General features: G+C 37.8%; 1 protein-coding gene across 1 annotated transcript; it reads right to left on the reverse strand.

The window, feature by feature from the left end:
• Positions 1–12,444: 12,444 nt before the first annotated feature.
• Positions 12,445–16,515, reverse strand: LOC104421624 (laccase-15). Its single transcript, XM_010033635.3, has 6 exons — positions 16,399–16,515; positions 16,151–16,302; positions 15,517–15,761; positions 15,257–15,385; positions 13,084–14,028; positions 12,445–12,890 (listed from the first exon to the last, which is right to left on the reverse strand). Exons 1-6 carry the CDS (start codon positions 16,486–16,488, stop codon positions 12,760–12,762), a joined length of 1,692 nt encoding a protein of 563 aa, XP_010031937.1. The 5' UTR covers positions 16,489–16,515; the 3' UTR covers positions 12,445–12,759.
• Between the last annotated feature and the right edge of the window lie 7,475 nt (positions 16,516–23,990).

The raw sequence follows: 23,990 nt of genomic DNA on the forward strand, positions 1-23,990 counted from the left end.
GTGGAATAACCACCAGGATTCAAAGATCCAAGAAAACCAGACTTTGTCTGTACACTGAAGAAGGCTTTGTATGGTCTAAAACAGGCACCTCGAGCTTGGTATGAGAGACCGAGTAAGTTTATAGTAAGTAATGATTTCAAGAAAGGAATGGTTGACACAATTTTGTTTATCAAAATGAAAGAAAAATATTTTCTACTTATTCAAATATATGTAGATGATATAATCTTTGGGTCTTCTAATGAAAGTTTGTGCAATAAAATTTTCAAAGTCTATGCAAGAAGAATTCAAAATGAGCATGATGGGTGAGTTAACATTCTTTCTTGGTGTACAAGTCAGACAATCAAAGAAATGAACTTTCATTTATCAAAAAAAATATGCTGGAGATGTTATTAAGAAGTTTGGGATGGAAAACTACAAAAAGACCAAGACTCCCATGTCAAGTTCTTTCAAACTTGAAAAGGATGAAGATTGAAAGAAAGTAGACTAAAAGACATACAGAAGCATGATTGGTTCTCTTCTCTACCTTACTACTTCTCGATGTGATATTTTATTCAGTGTGTATATATGTGTTAGATTTCAAACTGATCCTAAAGAATATCTTCTCGGTGCTGTCAAGCCTATTATCAAATATATTGCAACAAATCCAAAGTTAGATCTGTGGCATCCAAAAGGAGGAGACTTTACATTATTTGGATACTCAAATGCTAATCCAGCTTATTGTAAAGTTGACAGGAAAAGTACTTCAAGAACGTGCCAACTCTTGAGATAAATGTTAATGTCTTGGTTCTTAAAGAAGCATAACATTATGGCACTCTCAATAGCAAAAGCAGAATATATTGCTCTTGAAAGTTGCTGTTCACAAATTCTTTTGATCAGGCAACAATTAAAGAATTTTGGAATAGAAGAACCTTGAACTAAAATTAGATGTGACAATACAAGTACAATCAACCTCACCAAAAATCCTCTTCTTCATTCAATGGCAAAACATATTAAAATTCGCCATCATTTCATAAGAGACTACGTGCAAATTGACGAAATCAATATTCAATTTATTGATTCAAAGAATCAACTAGCAGATATCTTCACCAAACCATTGGAGAAAGGATCATTCAAGTTCATTCATGACAAAAACATCATTCTAAAAGCCCTTCCAGACTCAATTGCCCTGGTTCATTTTCTTTAAATAAATCTTCGACCTTTTTCCCCCGATATCCAAACTTTTTGCAAACCCTAATCTTTCTCCTAAACCCTTGCTTCTCTTGATCTACTCTCACGTTCTCTGTAAAATTTCTCACTCGATCACTTTCGAACATGTCGTCAAAATCGTCCAAGTCTGTCTCGATGTATTATCAGAGGAAATCCTCTCGCATTGCTAATTGCAAGCCTTGGTTTGTCCTAAAGATCCAACATATTTTGATCTTACCAGGGATGAATAACCTCGAAGCACGAATCGACAATTGGTGGAGGAGGAGGTTACTCAGGAAACGACTCCTATTTCGGTAAGAAAGCCCGAGGTACTTCTCAAATATTATGAGTTTCTAAAAAAGGGAGGAAGTCCCATGAATTTCATAAGTTCGTTCTTGAAAGAAAATGGCTATGGGAATGAAATCTTGTTCTTGAGAGCCATGGAAATCTTAGAGCTAATAAAGGCTAAAAGAGCAGAAAAGGAATTTTCAAACTTTCCTGCTGATCCTCGTTTTGGTATAGAAGATTAGACTGAGAGTAAAAAGGAAGATGATGATGAGAGCGTGTTCAAAAATTTCCGACCCAAGATGGGTATTGCTACAGAAATTGCTAGAACAAAAGGGAAGTTGTGTCGATTAAAGGATCATAAGAATGTCTACGCACATATGCTAAACAGAGGAGTCATCAACCCTTGAATGGTTGATTTTGATTTTTTGGATTCCATCAAAATGAATTTGCAAGAAAAATTTGTCAAGCTTTAGATGGAGAGGTTCTGTGTGGAGTCATCTTATGCTTATCCTGAATTAACTGCTTACTTCTATTTTTACTTATCTGTTCTGAATCCCACCCATGTTCAATTTACTGTGAATGATAAAATGTTTGATGTTGATGTTAATTTGTTGGCTGATATTCTGGAAGTAGAAAGGAGTGGATTCTTGCTCAGAGGTCACCAAGTTTCTAGTGAAGGAAAGGATTCCTAGGAGAAGCATTACTTACTCTAGGTGTGACATCCCAAAATTTCAGCCTTTGAATTTTGCTTAAGCTTGTGCTTGTTGACGGAAGAGAAATTGGGATAGGTGGAACACCCGATGGACTTTTCGTGTGGGCTAGGCGTGCGATGGCCTAGTGGGCCTATTTTTGGGCTGAGTTCGGGCTAGAGAGAGATCATTGGACCGTGAATAAGGCCCGTGGGTTGGACGTGTGCGGAAGGGCCCGTTAAGGAGGACAAATGTCGAGATTTTTTTTGCTATTGTTCGTCTTGTGAGAATTTGAGTGATTTCAAATTTTCAATGTTGTTCTCTTGTGACTTAATTAGTGACGTTGAGATGCATATGAAATTAATTTTGGACGTAAGATCCTTAGATATTAGAAATCGCGACTTGAAGGTGTGTGCTATCCTATTTAGTTGTTGGTTACGTTAATAATGGAGGATCTTGGAATAAATTTGTTTAATTTGTGCCTAGTACTAGAGGTGGCCAAAATATTTGGATTAAGAAGAGGATTAGCTTTATTTCATTTAGACTAAACTTTGTTAGGGCAGATAAGTCAAGGGGAAAGGGACAAAACCAAGGATTTTCTGCTTTTGGCTTTAGCTTTCCCATGCAATTTAAGGCCTACCCTTTTTCCCCCAGTGGAAAACCCCAACCTCAAATCCTCATGATGGCCTTGAAAATCCCTCAGCCAATCTTCTCTCTTGCATGGCTGCAACAAAGGAAATTTCCCAAGAAAACAATCATTTTTGCCACATTTTTTGCTTCTATTTTTCCCATTCCCATTCATTCTTCTTCTGCCTTCTTCCCTCACACGCCAGACGCCTCCCTCTCTCATTTCCATCTTGTTTTCTTGCTGTTCCTTAAAGGACAAGCAACCAGGGGAGCAGCCAGCCTTCAAGAAAGCCTGAGGAAGTAGCTTTGAGTCCTAAACTAGGTAAGGGAATAAGTTAGGTATTAAACTTTGACATCCTTTCAACACTCAAGGGTGGTTTAGCTCAATCTAGTGGATTTTCAGGTTATAAGAGCTAGATCTATGTAGGATTTTAACTTGCATGTATGTTGTAATGTGTGGGAAGCCTTGCATGTGAATTTCGTGAAGGTTTATGGCTACTAAGCTTGTAAGAGATGTGCTCAAAGGAACTGAGTTTGGATTTCTCTTTAGATTTATTTACTGGACACTCGTTGTTTGCTATTTTCGTGGGTTAAAATGTGTTACAATTTTGAGGTTACTTTCTTCTTGAAAAATATTCTAAACATCTTCATTTATGATAAATATTTTACTCAATATTTTCTTGACTTGAAAGAACAAGATTTCAACTTCATTGCATGCAAGGTAGAATCTCGTTTTGTGCCGGAACCCGTGACCTTTTGGTGTTTAAAGGATTTTTATCAACTCTTAAGGTTCGATTTTCGAAAGATTTTCTTCACAAAATTTTTTCATCACATCTTGAAGTTTAACATAGTCAAATTATAGAGCAAATAGATGAGTTTTGGACCTCAAACCAAATTGGTTTTGGAAACCATATATTCTAGATACGGACATAGTTTTGGTAACGATTTGAGTGATTTAATGATCATATTCTAAAAAGAACTGGGTTAAGATGTCTTCATGAAAAGTGTTCTTTTAAGTGTCATCTATAACATATTTAAATTTAAGGATTTTCTAAACTCGTTTGGTTATATTTCTATAAATAATCTTGGAGACGTGCGAGTGGACTCGGTTTCTGCTGGTGAGGGCCAGTTGTGGTCTTGTGGTTGTTCTTGGTGTCTTGCTTGCTAGCAAATGTATATTTTGTGATTTGGTTGATTTTTAGCATGCTGAGAACTTATGCTTGATGGTTGTACGTGTGAGGTGCTCAGTATATGTGCAGAATCACGTGTGATAAGTTGTAAGGTAGTCTGAAGGGCAAACTTGTTTTGTGCATGCTAATACATTGAGAAGTGTGTACACTGAGCTTGCTGTGTTGTGTTGCATATGTGTACTAGTGGTATTAAAAGTGTGCCCTAATAGAAGATTGTGACATAGTGAAATGTGTGAATGAATCCCATAAGAGATGTTCCATCAGACAGCGTTCTAGTGATGCCCCTGAGGAGTGGGGATGCCCCAAAAAGTGAGGTTTGGGATGCCTTGGTTAAAGTCAAAGGTCGATGACCCTTGGACACCGAAATGCCTCGGAGGGAGATGCCTAGGGCCAGCGTCCCTTGGAAGTCTAGCCAGCAACCTGGAAGTGACTCGAACAAATTCAACTAGCGTCCCGAGTGCAATCCGTTTCGAGGGTGGATATGATATGATCACACATTGAAATTAATCAACAAGGCGTGTGAGTACGTGTGATGGTGTTGCCATGTGTCATGAGATGTATGATGGAGATTGTGTGTGTCGTGTGATGGTCTTCATGCATCATACTCACTTTAGCTTGTCTAGTTTACATGATATCTTTGGTACCGTATGCTACCTTATTAGATGTAGTTCATGGTCATAACGATTCACTATGTTGGTGCTATTTTCACTAATGAGCAGAGCTAGGATCTTATTGTTTAGTGCCATACTTTATCTTTTACTAGGCATTGTTGCTCACCCCTTACTTTTCCTCTCAAATCATTAGCTATGGATGTGACACCTTTAGCGACTTATGGCATGCCTATGCGGGTAGATGGCGTGTATATGGACTTCAAGGATTGAGATTCTGGCCTTGTTTTGACTCGTTGTATTTGTACTGTTTGGATAGATGATGGACGCCCTAATTATTTTCCTATGTGTTTTTGTGTCCATATATCTCAATGTGAATGGGAGGTTGTTTGTCCCCATCCGTTGGTGATGTTTTGAGATTGGATTAGAAGGTGCACGTGGTATGAAGGGATGTAGTGGATTAGGAAAACTACTGGGTAGAGGAGTTAGGCACCTTTTTGGCCTCTCCTAGGTGTTTTGTTCGGGTCATCTTGATGTGTGGATTGCCATGATGTAATTGTCAATGTGTTGTTTTCCTCTTGTAATTCTTGTTTATGATGAATTAAGAGAAGCATGTTATCATTTTGAAATTCATTCTTAAGTGTATTGTTTTTATATGAAAAGTGTATATTCTTCACTTGCGTAATAGAAATTAAAGACTATAATTGATGGTCTAGAGTGACGGCTTGGGACGTCACACTAGGATGTTTGCTTCTAATATTTTACTCCAAAAGATCGTCATCAACTGCATCAGACCTAAGACTGCTTCCAAAACTGATGTTTCTAGATTTGAGGCAAAAATGATGTTGGCCATCTACAATGGAGTTGCTTTCTCACTCCCTCACACAATCCTACTGCACATGTACAGAACTGTCATGAAGGGAAAGGGATAACTACCGTATAGAGCCTTGGTAACCAGATTTTTCCAACACTTTCAGATTCAATCACCATCCAATTTTTTCTCTAGAACTATTCTTCCCATGCAAAATTGTACTCAAAATGATCTAAAAAATGAGATTAAAAGATCTCTCTAGGGCTTTGAAACTTTTGAAAAAGGAATATGCTAGCAAAGCTTAGATAGGATCTACGACTAAGAAGAAGAGCAAAGGAAAGAGCGTTGTCTCACAAACTCCAAAAAATAAACAAGATGTTCTTCTTCCACAAGATGAAGATGAGGAAGACGAGGAAGACGAAACTGTCTCTAATATTGTGGCAAATATTGCCATGCAGGATCCTCTTGGTGACATAGTCGATTCTGAAGAAGAAGATGATATTGTGGCAAATATTGCCATGCATGATCCTCTTGGTGACATAGCCGATTCCGAAGAAGAAGAAGAAGAAGAAGAAGAAGAAGAAGAAGAAGAAGAAGGGGATGAGAGCGAGAAAAAACCGGAAGAAGAAAGTGAAGGAGAAGAAACTGGAGTAAAAGAGAGTGAGGCAAATGATTTAGATGATGAAGAAGGAGATCTGAATCTAAACAAGGGACGGCAGCAATTTGACAAAAAATGAAAAGATACGAGGGAGTTTAGTGTAGGAGATGCTAAAGAGAAAGGAACTGGTCAACAACCCAGTGTTGGAAGAGAATGAGTGCATGAAGAATAAGAAGTTCTTCCTCAGACTGAAGGCACTGTGATAGGGAGAGTAAATGAGAAAACTCCTCTTATTGACCAGACTATCAAACCAACTGCTAGTGACAGCATCAGTCGATCTCCTCCAAATACTGAAGATATTTATGCATCTCATTTTCCTAAAGTTTCTCTTGGGGGTCGGGACAAAGAAACTAATGTTCAAGGGGAGCACCAAATTTCACATGCTCAGGTTGATGTTCCTTCACCTTTGGATACTCCACCAACACATTTCACAGAAGCTGGTGCCCAAACTGAACAGGAATCAAACTATCCTCGGATAGTGGAGCTCATTTTGGAGATTAAGGCACAACAATATGGGATGGAGGTTGAAATCCTGAAGTTACATGTTGCTCTCGATACTACCTCAAAGTCTCTTGATGATAAGGTTCAAAACATGACTCAACATGCATCTCAGAATTTAGCGAAGGTTGAGACTGTCTTCCATTAGTGCCTGGCTAAGCTTGAGGAGACCGTGCAGTCTTTGGAGGATTTCTGACTTGTTCGTGTTCATAGGCAACCATGATCCTTTTCAGCACAAACTTTTTTTCTTATTTTCCTTGTGCTTATTTGATTCTTTTTTTTTTTTTGACAAAAAGGGGGAGAGTTTTGCAGATTTGAAGCTTGACTAGTGCATGATTGGTGTTTCTTTTTATGACTATTGGTTGGTGTTTTTTTGTGAGTACAGACTATGTGTATTTTGTGTAGACTTATGCGAACTTTATTGTGCTTACTATTTGTTATCTTTATCAATTATCATGTGTTGCTAAAGTGTTGTTTTAAGAAATAACTTTCATATTATGCTTAAATCCGCATGAAAATTTTGTCATCATAAAAAATGAGGAGATTGTTAAAAAAACTTCTACCAAGTTTTGAAGTTTACAAAACTTTATTATTCTTGTCTTGTTCTTATTCTAAAGAATAGTAGACTTCTAAAGTCATATCATAGACTCTAGTCAAAGTCTATTTGTTCTAGAAGTCTTTCTCACTTTAACGCAATCCAGACTAAAACCAAGTCCAAAATGAATAAAATCATACTTAGATTTATTGATCTTACAACAAGGATTCAGTATGAACATAATAGGGATTTATTCTTTAATATATGGCGTTCTTATGAAGAATCTCAGTTACCTTTTATAAATGTATTGATAGAATCAATTACAAATTGATGAAATTAATCTTGAAGACAAGTTCTTTTTTAGGAAGCATCTACTTATGGAAACCAAAATTCCGATTGTATGGGCGATCGGAATCAACGGATTTTCATCTCAATCTTCAAACGGCTACAAGATTTTCTTAATAGATTCTGTCTAACAGATTGATCGAAAGAAATTCTTCTAGAGATTGCCAACGGCTAGTAAGGCGTGAAGGAGTATTTAAGGAGGTCATTCTATCTATTTGAAAGATAGCGTGAAAATTGAACTTTCAAACTCTGAAGTCTTTCCAACCACTTGTTCTTCAACGATAGCTCTTATAAATTGTAATCAAGAGAGAAAATCACAAGAGTGACTTAGCGAAAGAAAAATAAATCTACCACTAAGTGTTTGCACTTGAAATATTGTTCTTTTCTATTGATACTTTAGTGAATTTCAATCAGAAGGCTGCCAGTGTGGAAGAGTTAACGTAGGCTTGATCTAAGCCGAATTACTATAAATCTCGTATGCAATTTTCTCTTTCCTTAACTATTTTCAATTTTATCTGTTGCATCATGTTTTAAGTATCGCAAAAACTATTTCATCTCTCATTTGATTCTGAGTTTTCACTAGAAGTTTGGTGGTTCGTTTAATCAGACTTTAATCCTTTTTGGGACTTTGTTTATAACTTATTTTATTCCACATTTATTTGTCAAGGTTTATTTTAAACACCTATTCACCCCCCTCTAGGTGTTAGTACTAGTATTTTCAAGATATAATTTGGACGTTTTTTTTTTTTTTTTTTTTAAGATTATCCATCTCTCTTAGGATTACTTATATATTTCTCTTTAATTGTACATTATCTTAGATAGTCACCTAGATTCATGTACTCTTCTTTCTTACATATTGAAATATACAAAAATTTCACAATTGTTTCTTTGGTTTTTATATTTTTGTGATGCGTGACTAGAATGAAGGGGTGAGAAATTCATTTTTGGGCTAGTGTCTTAAGGATAAAGTGTGTGGATAAATGTTTTTGGGATGAGGAAGATGGAATGTGTTGTTGTTTTCTATTAAAACGGGAACTTGCCGGAATTGTGTAATTGAAGCCAAATGGAGTCTTTTATGAATGAAATGAAGTTAGGATAGATGTAGCTCAACACCAAGGCCTAAAGAAATAATCCACTAGCCAAGGATAAAGAACTTAAAGTTCACCACCATACTGAAATGGCTAGTAATAACACCTAAAGGGGGGTGAATAGGTGTGAACAAAAATTCTTTGCAAAGTCAATAAAAATAATTTGCCTTCAGAAAAACACAGATGAATTCAGACTTTAGCGATTAAATAAAACTTCAAACAAAATAAAGGAGTTTATACTTAAACAGTTTATTAGAACTATGAATCAAAATAAAGGAGTTGAGGGAATAGAATAAGATCACAAAGTTTATAGTGGTTTGGCTTATATCAAGCCTACGTCCACTCTCCCGAGCTGACAGCCTACTGGCTAGATTCCACTAAGAATCAAAAGAGATTTTACAGTCTTGCGATCTCGACTTCACAGTGAAGAGTCTCTATTGATCTCTCATAAAGTCTCACTATAAGTTTATCTCTTTTGTATACAATTTGAGTTTAGTGAATGAAATAGCAAGGAACTAGGAAATTTCAGACTTTGAAATTTTCCTTTCACGCACTCTATCGAACAACTAGAGAGTCCACCTTAAATACTCATTCATGCCTTCATGACCATTGGCACTTTTCAAAGGAACTCTTCCAATTTACCCATTAGACAAAATCAATCAAGGAGATCTCAAGTCGTTGGATGATTTGTGATGAAAGCTCATCAATCTCATTCGCCCATACAATCAGAATATTGATTTCCATAAGTAAAACATTCCAAGTTTGCTTGCCTTCCAAAAGATTTGATTATCGGAATTGTTTCCAATAAAGATAGTCAATCGTATATGTGCTATATCCAGCCATAAGGTCATCCATAAACCATACAAATTGAATCCTTAAAGAAATAAAGATAATCTCGCATCTGGATAAGTTTTTATTCTTCAGTCTGGAAACTATCAGTGCGAGCAGACTTTGAATCTAAAGTCTGGCAGTCTTCAGACTTTGACACTAAAGTCTGGAAGTCTTCAGACTAAACTTTCAGGAAATGTTTTGTTAACTTCAAAATAGTAAAGGAGTTTTCTTCAACACATACAAATGGATAAAGAACTGAATTTTGAAGGAAATTACTCACTTCAAAAGGAAACATCATATATTGTAAATCATGTCCATCTTACATACAAAATTACATCTCTATTTATAACCATACTAAGACATTGTACCTCTCATAATAAATGCTAACATACTTTACTTTCTTACACTTCAGCCTAGTAGTGAAGACTAGCTCCCACTCTTTCAAACTTGCAATAAAGATTCTCTAATAATCTAACCTTGCATTAAAGACTCTAATGTAAGAAGACAAGCTAAGCATACTCTACATTCTTACACTTCAGCCTAGTAATGAAAACTAGCTCCTCACTCTTTCAAACTTGCAACTAAGACTCTTTGACATCCTAGCCTTGCATTAAAGACTCTCTAATGTAAGAAGACAAACTAAGCACACTAGAGCAATTAAGACATAAGAAGACAAACAAAGCACACCAAATAAAGGGAACACATCCATCACTTCCTCAACCTTGCATTTAAGGCAACAATCATCAGCAAATGCTTTCTTGTAGAGCCATTGGACCATGTTGAGGATGAATTTGCTATGTGTTTCCATGATTGCCAAGTTGGCTTGATGGATTGATGAAGCTTGAGTTTGGATGGCTAGGTAATTATTGGAAGATTTAAGTTTTGATACTCCTGCATCACTTTGAATCAAAGTTAGACGATCTTGAAGTGCACAGGGTACACATCACACACACACACAAGTGCACACAAGAGTGCAAACCTCGAATATCGTGTTATCATTGTTTGTTATGCTCAATGGTATCGTTAGATTCTATGTTAGTCTATTTTGTTGTCACATAGCCTGCACAACATTTGGGGCAACCTGTTGTGACCACCAGTCTCCTGCTGCAACAACAGCCTTCTACCATGATGATAACCTCCTACATGTAGCTTGTATTCTAGGCATGACAACCCATAGTAGGTAAGCAACCAAGTCAATGTTAACTAGATCTCTCCTCAGTACACTGTATTGCATTGACGTTTTCGAGTAATTTTTTTTAGCAAAACTGAAGTTGACTTCTATGCACCTTGAGTTTGAGAAGGATACTAGACATAATTAAATATCAAATGTTAGAGGTAATTAGGATATATCTCTTGATTTTTTATATGTCTTAGGATTGCGTATATATTACCCTTTGATTGTGCATATCTTTGATTGATATGTTATCTTAGATAATCATCTAATATAGTTTATAAATAGGCTCACTACTCTTCTTTTATACACATGCAGAAATTCCATAATTCTCTATTTTTTGTTTCTGACACCCGGACCTCTAGAGTGCCAAAAGTTAACACAAAGGGACACTTAAGTGCCAAAATAATCTAATATAGTTTATAAATAGGCTCACTACTCTTCTTTTATACGCATCAAATATGCAAAAATTTCACAATTCTCTATTTTGCTTGTTTTCGACACCCGGATCTCTAGAGTGCCAAAAGTTGGCACAAAGGGATACTTAAGTGTCAAAATCGGAGTAAAATGGATCACTTAAGTGCCACCAGCGAGAAATCAGATCAAAACACTAACGTGGCAAATTTCCGACAAACTGCATAGAAAACGACGTCGTTTTGTATGCTGATGTGACTAAACAATGTTAAAACAACGTTGTTTTGGTATAATTCAAATTTTATTATAATAATTAATTAAATTAAATTTTAAAATTAATTAATTAATTAAAAAAGGGGGTGGGGAGGAGGAGGAGAGAAGCAGCCGGCAACCGAGGGCTTAGCCCTCGCCACCGCCACCGCCATCTCCCCTCCGTCGCCGGGGATGTGGGGGAGGGTCAATCGGGGCTGCCAAGCCCTAACTGAGGGCCATCGGCCCCAGCCGACCAACGACAAGAGCTTGCATGCCCTCACCCCAGATCTGGGCAAGGGCCGGCGTGCCCTAGCCCCAAGCAAGCCCTCGCCGTCGGTTGGCTAGGGCCGTCGGCCCTCGGCTAGGGCTTGATGGCCTTGGTCGACCCTCCCCCACTTTCCGACAACGGGAGGGAGGCAACGGCGGCAAGGGCTCAACCCTCAGCCGTTAGTTGCCTTCCTCCTCCTCCTCCTCCTCCTCCATTTTTTAATAAATATAAATTATTATTATTTTAAAAAAAATAATTTAATTAATTTTTATATTATATTAAAATTCAAATTATGACAAAACAACGTCGTTTTTTGTGTGTATTTGGCTTATTCGGCATTCCAGCGAGCCATGTAAGTTAGAAAATTAATAAATAAATAAGATGCCACGTAGGATTTCCGGCAATGCTCGCTGGATATGGCACTCAAGTGTCTAATTTTTCATAAAAAGTAGTACTTAAGTGGCACTTTCGTAAATTTTAGCACTTACGTGTCTCTTTGTGCCAACTTTTGGCACTTGAAGCGTTCTTTTACCGCTTGTTTCTTATATTTTTGAGATTTTCTAACCATATTTCTTTTATCAGAGTAAAATGCTAAATTTGATGCTTGCATATAAGAACCACTTTTTCTTTTGCTTTTTTGTTCTTATGAGTTGCAAGAAAAGAACAGAAGAACCGCTTTAGTATAAGCCTTGGTGCAATTTACCTAGAGAGGGAGATGATGTATGTACCTTTCAATAGTTAAGACTTCATGGTAATAAATAAGCACACGCATGACCTGAACCTATTGGCTGGCGAGAGGAAATTAGGTCCGGCGGATGGGCATAAAACCCAACAACGGCCGAAAAAATAAGCTCAGTTTCATCACAACCTGGCCCTTAGGCATCGGTCGCGGCGGCGGAAAGGTTGGAACACGAGAGGCAAGAAAATATTGCATCATTTTTATATCATTCCAATCAAGCCAATTTGGAACATGCGAGTATTGCCAGACGACCCATTTTATTAATAGTTGAAATAGTTTTGGTACACATGATTTACAATTCATGTACTAACATCACGAAGAGACAGAGAGATGGGATCGGATCCCATTAAAATGGATAAATAAACGACCATCTTATTCCAAGAAAAGATTAGCTGTACGTTGCGGTGCATCAGCATCCAAATCGATACCATCGCCCCCAGGTTATTGAGACGGCATATTAAACGAAACTAAACGGAAGCACGAAAAACCAAACGCGAATCGCCCGGCGACGGTAAGTGTCTTCATCAGATCTCCCCCAAAACGGACGGAAAGCGAAGAAGAATCAACAAGGCGGCATGTCGGGTGGTGGCGACAGCAAGTGGGTGTTCGGGGGAACTCCATTCCTCACGATGAACGCCGTGTCCATGCCCCATGTCAGGTGCCGCTCTATGTGGCAGTGCATGAACCACACTCCTGCCCATTTTTTGTCACAATCAGTTCCAGTAATTTTCTATCTACGCAATAGATATCTGTATAAATTGCTTTGTATGACATTAATTTAAGCATAGGTTAAAAGACACAAGCACGGAAAAGAATATAGGGCCGAGATAATACCAATAGATATTAACACATATAAAACCTAAGTCAAACATTAGTTCAAACTCACCAGGATTGTCCGCCCTGAATCTGATCGTAGTCCACCCGTTCTTCGGCACGGCAATGGTATTCTGCAAAGGTGGATCCACCAGATTATATTTCAAAGGATCCTTCTTGAGGTCGAAGTTCCCAAATCCCCAACCAACGACATAAAAGCTATATCCATGCAGATGCATCGGGTGATCAGTCCCGGCCTCCAAGTTCGTCCCCTGGAAAACGAGGTCCACGGTCGAGTTATACTTCAGTACCTTCGCCTCCGTCCCACGCTTTGGCGTCTCCAGGTCCAGCGGCAAGTCGTCAGCCGTGAAATTGAAGATGTATGGTGGGAAGCTGGGAAGCCGGGTTCCGAACACGCCTTTGATGCCGTAATAATAAGCTTGGAGGATGTCGATTGAGGGGTTCGTGAAACTTATGTTGTTCACGCTTGCAGCGAGACGGGTCCCATTGGGGCCCGCGCAGGAATTGTTTGGACACGGGAATGAGTTAACGGAGATCGTGTAGATGAAATGGTTGGTTATATTCTTGGGGACGTCGATGGGGTGCTCGTCGCTCGCTAAGCTTCGGAGGCTGCCGGTGAAATTGACCGACGCGGAAGTGTCGTTGTAATAAGGAAGTTGCGGCAAAGGAGTTGGCGAGGTTGGAGCATACTTTCCAGAGTATTCCACCACGGCCGTGGTGGTTGTGTTATCATAAGCCGCACCGAGAGCGCTAGAGTAAACCCTAGCAGCCATATAATAGTGGTCAGGGTTTTGGTTGGCTTTGAGGAGGACGTCGATGGTTTGACCGGGAGATATTGTGATGATATCTCTCGTTAAGGGCTTAGTGTAGCTCGCGTCCGTCGCGACGACCGTGACGCTGTGGTTGGCAATGGAGAAGAAGAGGAGGTCTTGCATGGCCGCGTTGATGATTCGCAGCAAATATGTCTTGCCTTGCTCAACCCTTAATTTGAAAGTATCTGAAACAAAATTACACCGTAAATAATTACAAACATACGGAAGAAAAACTGTAGAGAAGACACCATACTTAATGTCTAAGCCAAAAATAGTTTAAGCACAACGTCCCACCGTTTGAATATTCCATTTGGGGAACAATCCATCTGAGCATGGTCAACCAACATTTCTTATTTTGATGGTTGGTTGAATTTAGGATTAATACCTTGAAAAACCCCAAACTGATACACTTACGATAAATTTACCCCAAACTATTTTTTTGACCACGAAAAACCCAAAACTGGTACATCTATGATAAATTTATCCCAACTGACTATAAAAAAACCTAAACTAGTACATTTATGACAAATTTACCACAAACTAATTTATTTGATTACAAAAAATCCCAAACTAGTAAATTTGTGATAATATACCCTCCGCTAAATTAGATTAATACCACAAAAAAAAAAATCACCAAAATGGTAAACTGCGACAAACAGAGCGTAAAATCTCAAATTGGTATATCAGTCAATTATCACGTGTTATTTAACTTAATAATTTGACAATAAAATTTAACGAAAACTAATAGATGGTAAATTTGTCACAAGTGTACTAGTTTATGGTAAATTTGTCAAAGGTATACCAGTTTTGGGTTTTTGGTGATCAAAAAAATAGTTTGGGGGTAGATTTATCACAAGTGTATCAGTTTAGGGTTTTTCAGGCTATTAACCCTTGAATTTGTAGCATAATTATCATAATTTATTGTTCAACAGCCTTGGGTGGGAGATGGGTCTGCATCAGGAATGAGACAGGCATTTTTCATATTGAAGAACAGAAAATGATAATAAGAGGATGGCAACAGCTCTTGCTAACCCTAAAAACTGACAATTAGGAAATTACACGGTGCATATAATTTCATTTTAGGACGACCCTATGGTTCGTCCAGCTTTTAAAACGTTATATGGCTTTCGAAAGCAAGTAGATGTGGGGTCACATCCTTACATGTTGGTATACGCATGCATTAAAGACTATGGGAATCTCTTGCAAAGCAAGCAAGCATCTTGACATTTATATGTGAATATAAAAACCATAGGTGTAGGAGATGTAGTTTAATTTTACCATTAATTTCTATCGCACTAGGCAACCTTACTTTACTTGATGATTTCTCAAAAACCATGTAAGAAGTGTGGAAGAACAGTGAAATAAAATTAGGCCAAGAAAAAAGAAGAAGAGTTTAGACATGGTGTCTCTAACCTTGCTTTGAGCATGGGTAAAGATCTCCGGGTTGACCATTGATAGTATAGGCATCAGAAACATTTGGATCTCCCCCGGTTCTAAGCATTTCATGATAGACCTCCATTATCGGTTTCTTCCACCATTCTCCTGCACATATATTGTTATGTTTGAAATTTTGAATGATCAAAGATCAATTATGTTCGATTGCACTATACTTTTTATGAAAACGTAATAGCCAACAAGCACATATTAATTACTCAACCAAATTTGTGAATTACCTAATATAATAGGTACTTCAGCATCAGGTTTCGGAAAAGGATAGCTTGAATTTTTTTTGGGATAAATAACAATGGCTCCATGCACAGTGGCTCTTGACCAGTCACTATGAGCATGCCACCATAAGGTCCCTTCTTCCATGGAGAATATCACCTTCTGACTAAATTTAGCTCCCGGTTGTATTGGGCATTGGGTTATATACTCCGGTCCATCGGACCACGGATATCTTGGTTGTTTCACACCATGCCTATAGTAAGATCGTCCACATTCAATTAGGACAAATTTTCAAGCAACCATGGAATGACGTTGAGAAATTGTTCTCGAGAACCATATCTATATTAACAAAATAATGAAAAGTTGTTGAAGAAAGCTAGTAATGAACATAGAAATCTACTAAAACAGGACATGCTCTCCATATGTTTTGAAATGGGGTGGGCTATGCCTGATGACTTTTGAGTGCCTATATACTCTAAATTTGTGGATCGTCCATGACAACAAGGAAGACACATAAACTACTTTCACATATAAAAGGACACTTCTATCTAACAACCACAACTAATATACTCAGATGCTAATAATAGAATAATCTTCAAGACGATGCTACATAATGTGAAAGCTGAGAAACACCATTCATACCAATGAATGGTAATGTTGTATTTAGCCTTGTTATAGACATCAACAATGATGGTATCGCCTTTGTGCACGTATAGAGTCGGCCCAGGAAATTGCCCATTCACCGTCAAGATGTTCTTTGTGCTACATAATCTTTTGTATGGCGTTTCCTCGACCTGTAATATCTCACACACTTGAGCAATGCAGTCCAATCAATGTTTGCATGCATATGACAATGTGGAAATGTCGGTATAACACTCATTTGAACTTACCACGAAAGTGTAACGAGCCAAAGCTTTACATTGGAGAACGCCGATGAGGAAGAGTAGAAACCCTAAGCATTGAGTATTTGAAGCCCTCATGTGGATTAACTTGGAAATGAGACGGCGGGTGCGGCTGGATTATTTGGAGATTAAGCCGCGATTGGGAGGTATTTATAAGGCTTGAGAAAGGGTGGAGTGACCCGGGAAGGTAGAAGTTGGCGGCGCGGATGAAATTGTCAACATTGAACCGGTCGTTATAGCTTTGGACATCCAGGAAAGTTCTGCAATTTACTAACATTAGGTTCTCGAGTCGTGGAAAACCATCAGCAATATGGTTTCGATGTCTATTGCTTTTCCTTTTCTGGATTCCCAATGAGAAGGGGGCTGCTTCCACAATTGTTACGTGTTGATTAACCCTGGCTGTAATACGGTTGACGATTTTCTGAGACAACTAATTATTTCCTAATTAACGTTTCTCGACAACAATACCCTATCATCACTTCAAACGTTACTCTTTCCTCGTATATTGTCGGGCCATATTTTGCCTCTGGTATATAAGTCAACCAACTTGCCCTTTGATTGATGTTAATGGCCCTATTATATCATTTATTACTAATCAAGCATTGCGATGAACAGAAGCATTCGATCAGTTTGGCGATGTGCGGTGGTAATCTTGTGAATCAGCTACACTGTTCATCTACGGTGTAGATAGTCAATGTCTTCGTTTTCTGGTCTCTAGTTAAGTAATTTATTTATTTTTTTAAACACGTGCCTTTGCAAGTCAAATGAGGTGAACAAAATCATAGAATCAGGAACATCTGCGTCTCATCATTAATATGTTTTTCCTGAGATCTCATGGTGCAGGTGCATTTTTCCAAGCCCTTTTGATCAGCATACTTTCATAAACTCAACTGCTTTCTTAAGTTTTAGCGTGTCCATCGACTTGGAAAAGTCGAATTCGTTCACGTTTCCGGTTAAACTGAAGGGTTGGCTAGACTATCCTTATCAACAGAGATTCCTATGGTCAGGATAATAGTTACATTTGTTTCGCCTAATTTCCTTAATTACGGTCAACTTCAACGTAGATACGATGTAGATACAGAGCCACCATAGGAGGGAAAAAACGGTGAGGCGTGCAGCAATCGCTCTACGGAAAATTGACATGTCATTTTTCTACACCTAACACGCGTCCATGACTTGCCCTTGTATGAGCCAGGTTCATTGAAAACAACGGCTGTAATCAAAATGCGCCAAACACAGCCAAGCCTTCGAGGAACACTCGCTAACAGTATTTGAGAGCGTAGTAAAATTCAAATCAATAGTCAGAAGGAACACGTTCCATAACCTTTTTCTACACTGATTATGGCATCTGTTGAAACAATCTCACGTCGTTTAACTATGGGCTCAGAAGGAACACGTTCCATAACCTTTTTCTACACAGTAATTACGGCATTTGTTGAAACAATCTCACGTCGCTTAACTATGGGCTTACATGCTCATTTATTTTCACACTATTGTTTTAGGCCACAGTCCAGCCTACATATAAAGACTAGTGTTAGAATATTTGAATATTGAATCAATCCTTCATTTGACAATTTAAGCAGCTTAATGATTCTAATCTGGCTTGCAAATGAGAGGGAATGTTGAAAAAATTCACATCACTTGACTATGGCTTTATAGAGATGTGGTCGCCCTCCACCTCTTAACTTAAACTTTGAATTAGAATTTCTTATCGGCATCATTCATGAAATAATCTACACCTACACCTATTAAATTCCAATTATTAGAAAACTTTAGAAAGATTTAAACTCAGAATTTCATACTCTAATATAATGTGAAATTTTGTGAGATTAATGTCATTTGTTCTAAGAGTTTCAATTGTTAGATGAAGACGTGGTTTAATATGTAAATATCGTAACAAATATGATGAAATCAATCAAACTCTCCACGAAACTCAAAAGTGTTGTCAGCCATTGATGGCCTCGTTCTCAAATTAAATCAGCTCAGATGCTTGCCTCCCAAAACGATGGATATATAATTAGCACAATTCACTTCCTTTGGATTATATCATAACACATCTTCGAAACATTAATAGGTGACTTATGTAAGTATTACAATCTCAAAACAATAAACGAGTCATCCAATCAATATCAGTTATTAGGAAAATAAAAACAGGTAGCCTCGCTCGTAGTTCAATTCATTTACTTATTTCTGCTCGAGCCATGTTCTTTTTCGAGTTTTCTGCTTCGTTCACAGTGACCTTGGATCTCCACAGCGACCGGCCCTTGTTTTCGCCTGTGTTAATACTCTTTAGCGGCAGCTTTTGCTTTACAACGATGTGTTTATGGTAACAAACCCGCGAGGAAACCCAATAGCTTACTCATTCCAATTGCTGAAAAGAGATTTTTTTTTTTTTTAATTTGCTGGACATGATCATTAAATCAACGGGTTGCCTAATGTGCCCCGGCACGCCAAGACTTGGTGTCTATCATATCATACTGGTAAACAAGTCAAAACACGTGAAATAAGGCATCTATATCTCTAGATCTTGATTTTGCGTGAGGTTTTCATATGAACTGTCATGGAAAATACACGCTAGTAGTTAGCCCATCTGCTTTTTCTTCAGTATCATGCATTCACTTTCATAAGCCTCTGCTCAGCGATTTCTCGGCTACAAGACGAGGGAGCAGCGTTGCATCCCAACCTCACAGGAGATTCATTTTTGTCGTAGCCCTTGCAGATCAAGTACATGAGATTTCGATTCATGAAACAACAACTTAAAGAGCGCGCAAGACGAGTGAAATAGTCTCCTTAGAAAACACAGGACCACCAAATCAACAAATCGACATTGCGGCTTGAAGATTGTCGCAATGTTGTTCAACGAATAAATGTCAGTTCTTGCGGAGGATCAGTCCAACTCTCTTAAAGCGAAGACGATGAGCAGAGTTTGCCTTGCTCTCTTTCTCACAGGCATCGATCTATCCGACTTCTCCAGTGTATATCCATTAGTGATTCATTGAGCAGAATTCCACACGCAAACTAAACGAAAATGAGTCATTCCTTGGCGTAGAATGGAAATCTGGAATCTCTATCAGATTAGCTTTTGAGTAAAGGATGAGTATTTTCGACCAAAAAATAATAAAAACAAAGGATGAGTTTTACAAGTTGGTCTGATAAATCTTAATATAATATTTGATTCCCTTATTTTAGTCGGGCTCTTCTTTTAAATTAATATAAAAAATTAGTTTAAGCTTCATAGTTGTTAGCTTTTGTCGTGATTGATTATTGAACTTGTAATGATTTTCTTTCCCTCTAATTGGAGTAGTTAATATATCTTAATAGGCCAATAAGTTATTATTCTAGTTTTTTAATAAAGGTGAGTCCAACATGAGTTTAGACTTAGGTTCAATTTGACGGGTAAATGTATTGGGCTTCTATTGCATTGCTCAATAAGTGGTATTAGAGTTGATAGTTGATTGATGGCCTCCTCCTTATGGGTATCATTGTTTGGTGAATATCTCCATGAAAGAAAATGTTGGATGCGACTCCTTAATCGAGGCGGTGAATGGTGCCCCCTTGCTTCTCGCTTACCCAGGCTAGGCCAGGCAATTGAGGTGGAGTTTAAGGGGGTATGTATCGTCCTCATCGGCAGCTACCAAAGTCAGTGGGCCAAGTTGGAGATTCTTGAGCTGGAATACTATCGGTGCAAAAAGATATCTATACTAAGGGAAAAATGCCTTACGAAAGCGACTTACACGTGAGAAGGAGATTTGTTAAGGTGCGAAAAGATATCTATACCAAGGGGTAAAATGCCTTACGCAAGTAACTTATACGTGAGAGGGAGATTTGTTAAGGTGCACATTTGAGAATGTTATGTGAAAGTCTCACTTCCATGATGTAATATAATATGAAGTAGTTGGGACAAATACACCGCAAGTTTCGTTAAAAAGAAATGATCACTGCCAACCGCAATATATTTTTTACTTGTTCCTTCGAGAATGACATCTGCATCGCAAGAAGAAAAGCAATGTCCGGGATTGTTGGCATGTGGGCTGCGTAGGATTTATGGAAATGATAATAAGGACGCCGTCGAATGGGTCCATGCGCCGCGATAACGGAGTCTTTCATCCGTGCCATCAATGTCTTTGTTTTGACCAAATATGGAGTTTATTTAGAGCACGATTCAAAATTCTCCTTGAACGAGGCATTGAAAGGGAGTTTCCATACGGAAGCGGGGGCTCCTTTCTAAATTGATTCAAGAAACACGACTAAGAGGCTTAGTAATTCTTGAAAAGGAAACTAAAAGAAAGGAAATTATTATCTCGAATTGGGACAATTTAAAAACAAAATTACCCAATCAACACTAAACTTATTGTACCGATGTCAATTGAGTCTTAACAGGAAAAATATCATAAAAGTCCTAAATCTATTGCATTTATACCATTTAATCCTAAACCTTTTGACCTAGAGCTAATTCAGTCATTCCAATTAATTTTGACATGGACACCGGTTCATTTATATGGCATAGCCGATGCTAATGCAAATCACTTTTAATAATATTTTAATAATTTTCAAATTTATTTATTTATTTTTCTTTTCATTTCCTTCTTTTATTTTCTCTTTTTTTTTTTCTTCCCCTCCCTCCAGCTAGTTGCCGAACTTTGATGACCGATCAGAGGCAACGGCCAACGAGGCTCAAGCCTCGCCAGCCCAGCACAAGGCAGCCTCTTGCGAAGGCTCGAGTCTTGCTAGGGGCTAGGTGAGGTGCGAACTGCCAGCCCTCACCTCTTGCTAGTTGCTGAGGTTCGACAATTTGCTAGAGGAAAGGGGAGGAAAAAAAAGGGGAAAAAAAAAAAATATATATATATATATTATTAAAAGTTATTCACGTTAGCACCACCCACCGTACCACATACATCGGTCGACATCCATGTCAATAATATTAGACCAAAATTAGCTAGAATGATTGAATTAGCTTTAGGTCAGAAAGTTTAAGATTAAAGTGGCACTATTAAAAGGTTTATGACTATATTGACATAAATGCAAAAGGCTTAAAACTTTTTTGATACTTTTCCCCAATTTTAAACTTTTCAATTTTGCGAATTTAGCTCGAAACCCTTATGCAAGAGTCCATATAATCATTTGGATTAATTTTCATCGGAAATCATTGGTAACTTGGTAAAGAAGATTATCCTTTCAAATGACGAGACAAATTGGAAGGTCTCTTGACACCAATCTATGAGCGACAACGTTGTGCTTGGCACGACTTGATAAAAGAAAAATCAGTTCATGATCCACGGATATCGTCTATTTTTGGAAGTCCGACAAAAAACAATGTTTGGGTGTTGACTAGAAGAATGAAATACTTTGTGCAATAAGGAAATCAATGGATCATCATGCGGAAAAATGTCGTTCTATGTAATGGCAAACTTATACGGTAAGGAAAACTCACTATTAAGAAATATCATCCTAGTCAACGGTAAACTGTTTGCTACAATCCACGGGCTCGTAGAAATACGGAGGGTAGTTCGCAAAACTTGTTGCAATTTTTAGAGACGGACGGCCAAAATAATCAATCACCAATTTAACGACGTTGGCGGCCCCTGCGAGCATGGGACCGTACTAGTTTGCTGGTTCCATACTGAGTGCTAAGATAATAAATCAGGGGAAGATGAAATTTGAACTCTTCAAAATGTTTTTTTTTTTTCACACTAGCCGTAAAAAAGAAGCACATTGATCTAATAAAATAGAAAGTGGTAAACAATCTTGAAGGATAGAAATAAAAAGCACCTACGTAGGGTCTTATAAAATGGACCTAATCGAGGAGGATTCCATTGGTCCGTTTTCGAAAAAAGGGATTGTTCATCCGTGCTGGTAAATTTTTCACGGAATTGGTAAGCATTAAAAAAAAAACCAAAAAAATCGGTCGAGAAAAACTTCTAGCCACTTTACTTTCTAATAATTTGTCGGTATAAATAATATATACTTTTATAATCACTAATTATTTTTTCCAATTTGCTTTAATTTCCAACTTTTCTTATTGTTTACCAACTTTTATTTGCTTTGTAATTATACTTCTTGCACACTCAATCAGATCTAGTTCATCCTCTTAGCAAGTGTGCTTTGCTGTGGTCTGTTGGGAGCTGTTTTTGTTATTCTTGTTCCATTCTATGCACAAAATCGTTGGACTTTATGCTGTTGTGCGTACCTCCATTGGCGGAGATAGACATTTAATTTTTAGACTGGTCTCATACTTCACTTTGAATTTTCATTGATTAAAAGTAGCAAACTCATCAAATTTATTTTTCAGAAAATAAACTCATCCCTTCCTTGTGAAGTCGTCAATGATGGTGATTAGGTAATGGACATCGGCTAGCCCCAAGACATCCATATGCACCCATGCTAACTTTCCTTTTTGGTTTTTCTTCTATTCTTCAAAAAATTGACACGTTTCTACTTGCCTAGATCACAATCCTCACTTAGACCAATATCCAATCTTCAGATTATGTAATTTGCCCTTGATGCTAACATCTCCATCCCCTTTTTGCTCATGTGTCCAAGCTGTGGTGCCACAATTTGGAATCAACTTTGGGGTTAGCAACTACTACAGTTTTTATACTGCATTCAGTCATGTACAGCATTCCCAGTTGTGTTCCCTATGCTACAAACATAGCACCAATAATAATCTTTAACAAGCCATCCCCAATAATGGTTCAATATGCTATGCTGTCTAATCATCCTATAGAGACAAGATTTCCTTTCAGACTGGAAACATATTCGACATCATGCAACTTCTATCAAGTTCCGTTGGTGGTCTTAAGGGAACAAGACCCTTCCCCACAATATCCAAAGTTCATGTAGTAAGATAAACCTTTTCAAACTTCCTAGGAACAAAAAGTTGCATTAATTCTCTGCACTAGGTTGAGAGAAACAACACACTCGAGTCCAAAATTCAAGACTCAATCGGACTAGATATGCTCAAAATTAGAACCCCTTGGACAAACGTCTCTTCAATGGTGGCATTACAAATTCATCTTCTTAATTATGATTTTTCTGCTCTTTTGAGGTTTTGCAATTTCGTTTTAGATGGCCTTCTCTGTGCTATTCCAGCAAAAAATTTCATCACGAGGTCTCCATTTACTTCTCCTTTAAGACTTCGATTAACCATGATTCTGGTTTTGAACTTGTTGATTACTTCTCCCTTTGCATTCAGTGCTCCAAAAAAACCCTGACAATTAACCCGAGCCTCTTTCGTGAGTGGGTTGTCAGGCCGAGCCCAATAAAGCTGAATTGGTGGGGTTTTATGGTATGGATAAAAATAAAGATTGCAGAAAAATACGGAAATTCTTTATATATTGAAGTGACAATCACTAATAGATAGCAAAATTTGGATCTCGTATTTGGATACAAGGTTGTTGAAGCACAAACAATAATTTCTATATACGAGTTGGTGTTTGTTCTCAAATTGGAAAGTCCAACATGAACTCGGTCCCCTGAAAAGGCGTCTTGGGTTTAATTTATTAATATCTTTATATATTATTTCCTATTCTACGTGGGAGTCACTCTCAAGAATTGGAAAGTCCTCAAGTCCACTATATATA

Source organism: Eucalyptus grandis, chromosome 10 (genome assembly GCF_016545825.1).
Source record: "Eucalyptus grandis isolate ANBG69807.140 chromosome 10, ASM1654582v1, whole genome shotgun sequence".
Classification (NCBI taxonomy): Eukaryota; Viridiplantae; Streptophyta; class Magnoliopsida; order Myrtales; family Myrtaceae; genus Eucalyptus; species Eucalyptus grandis.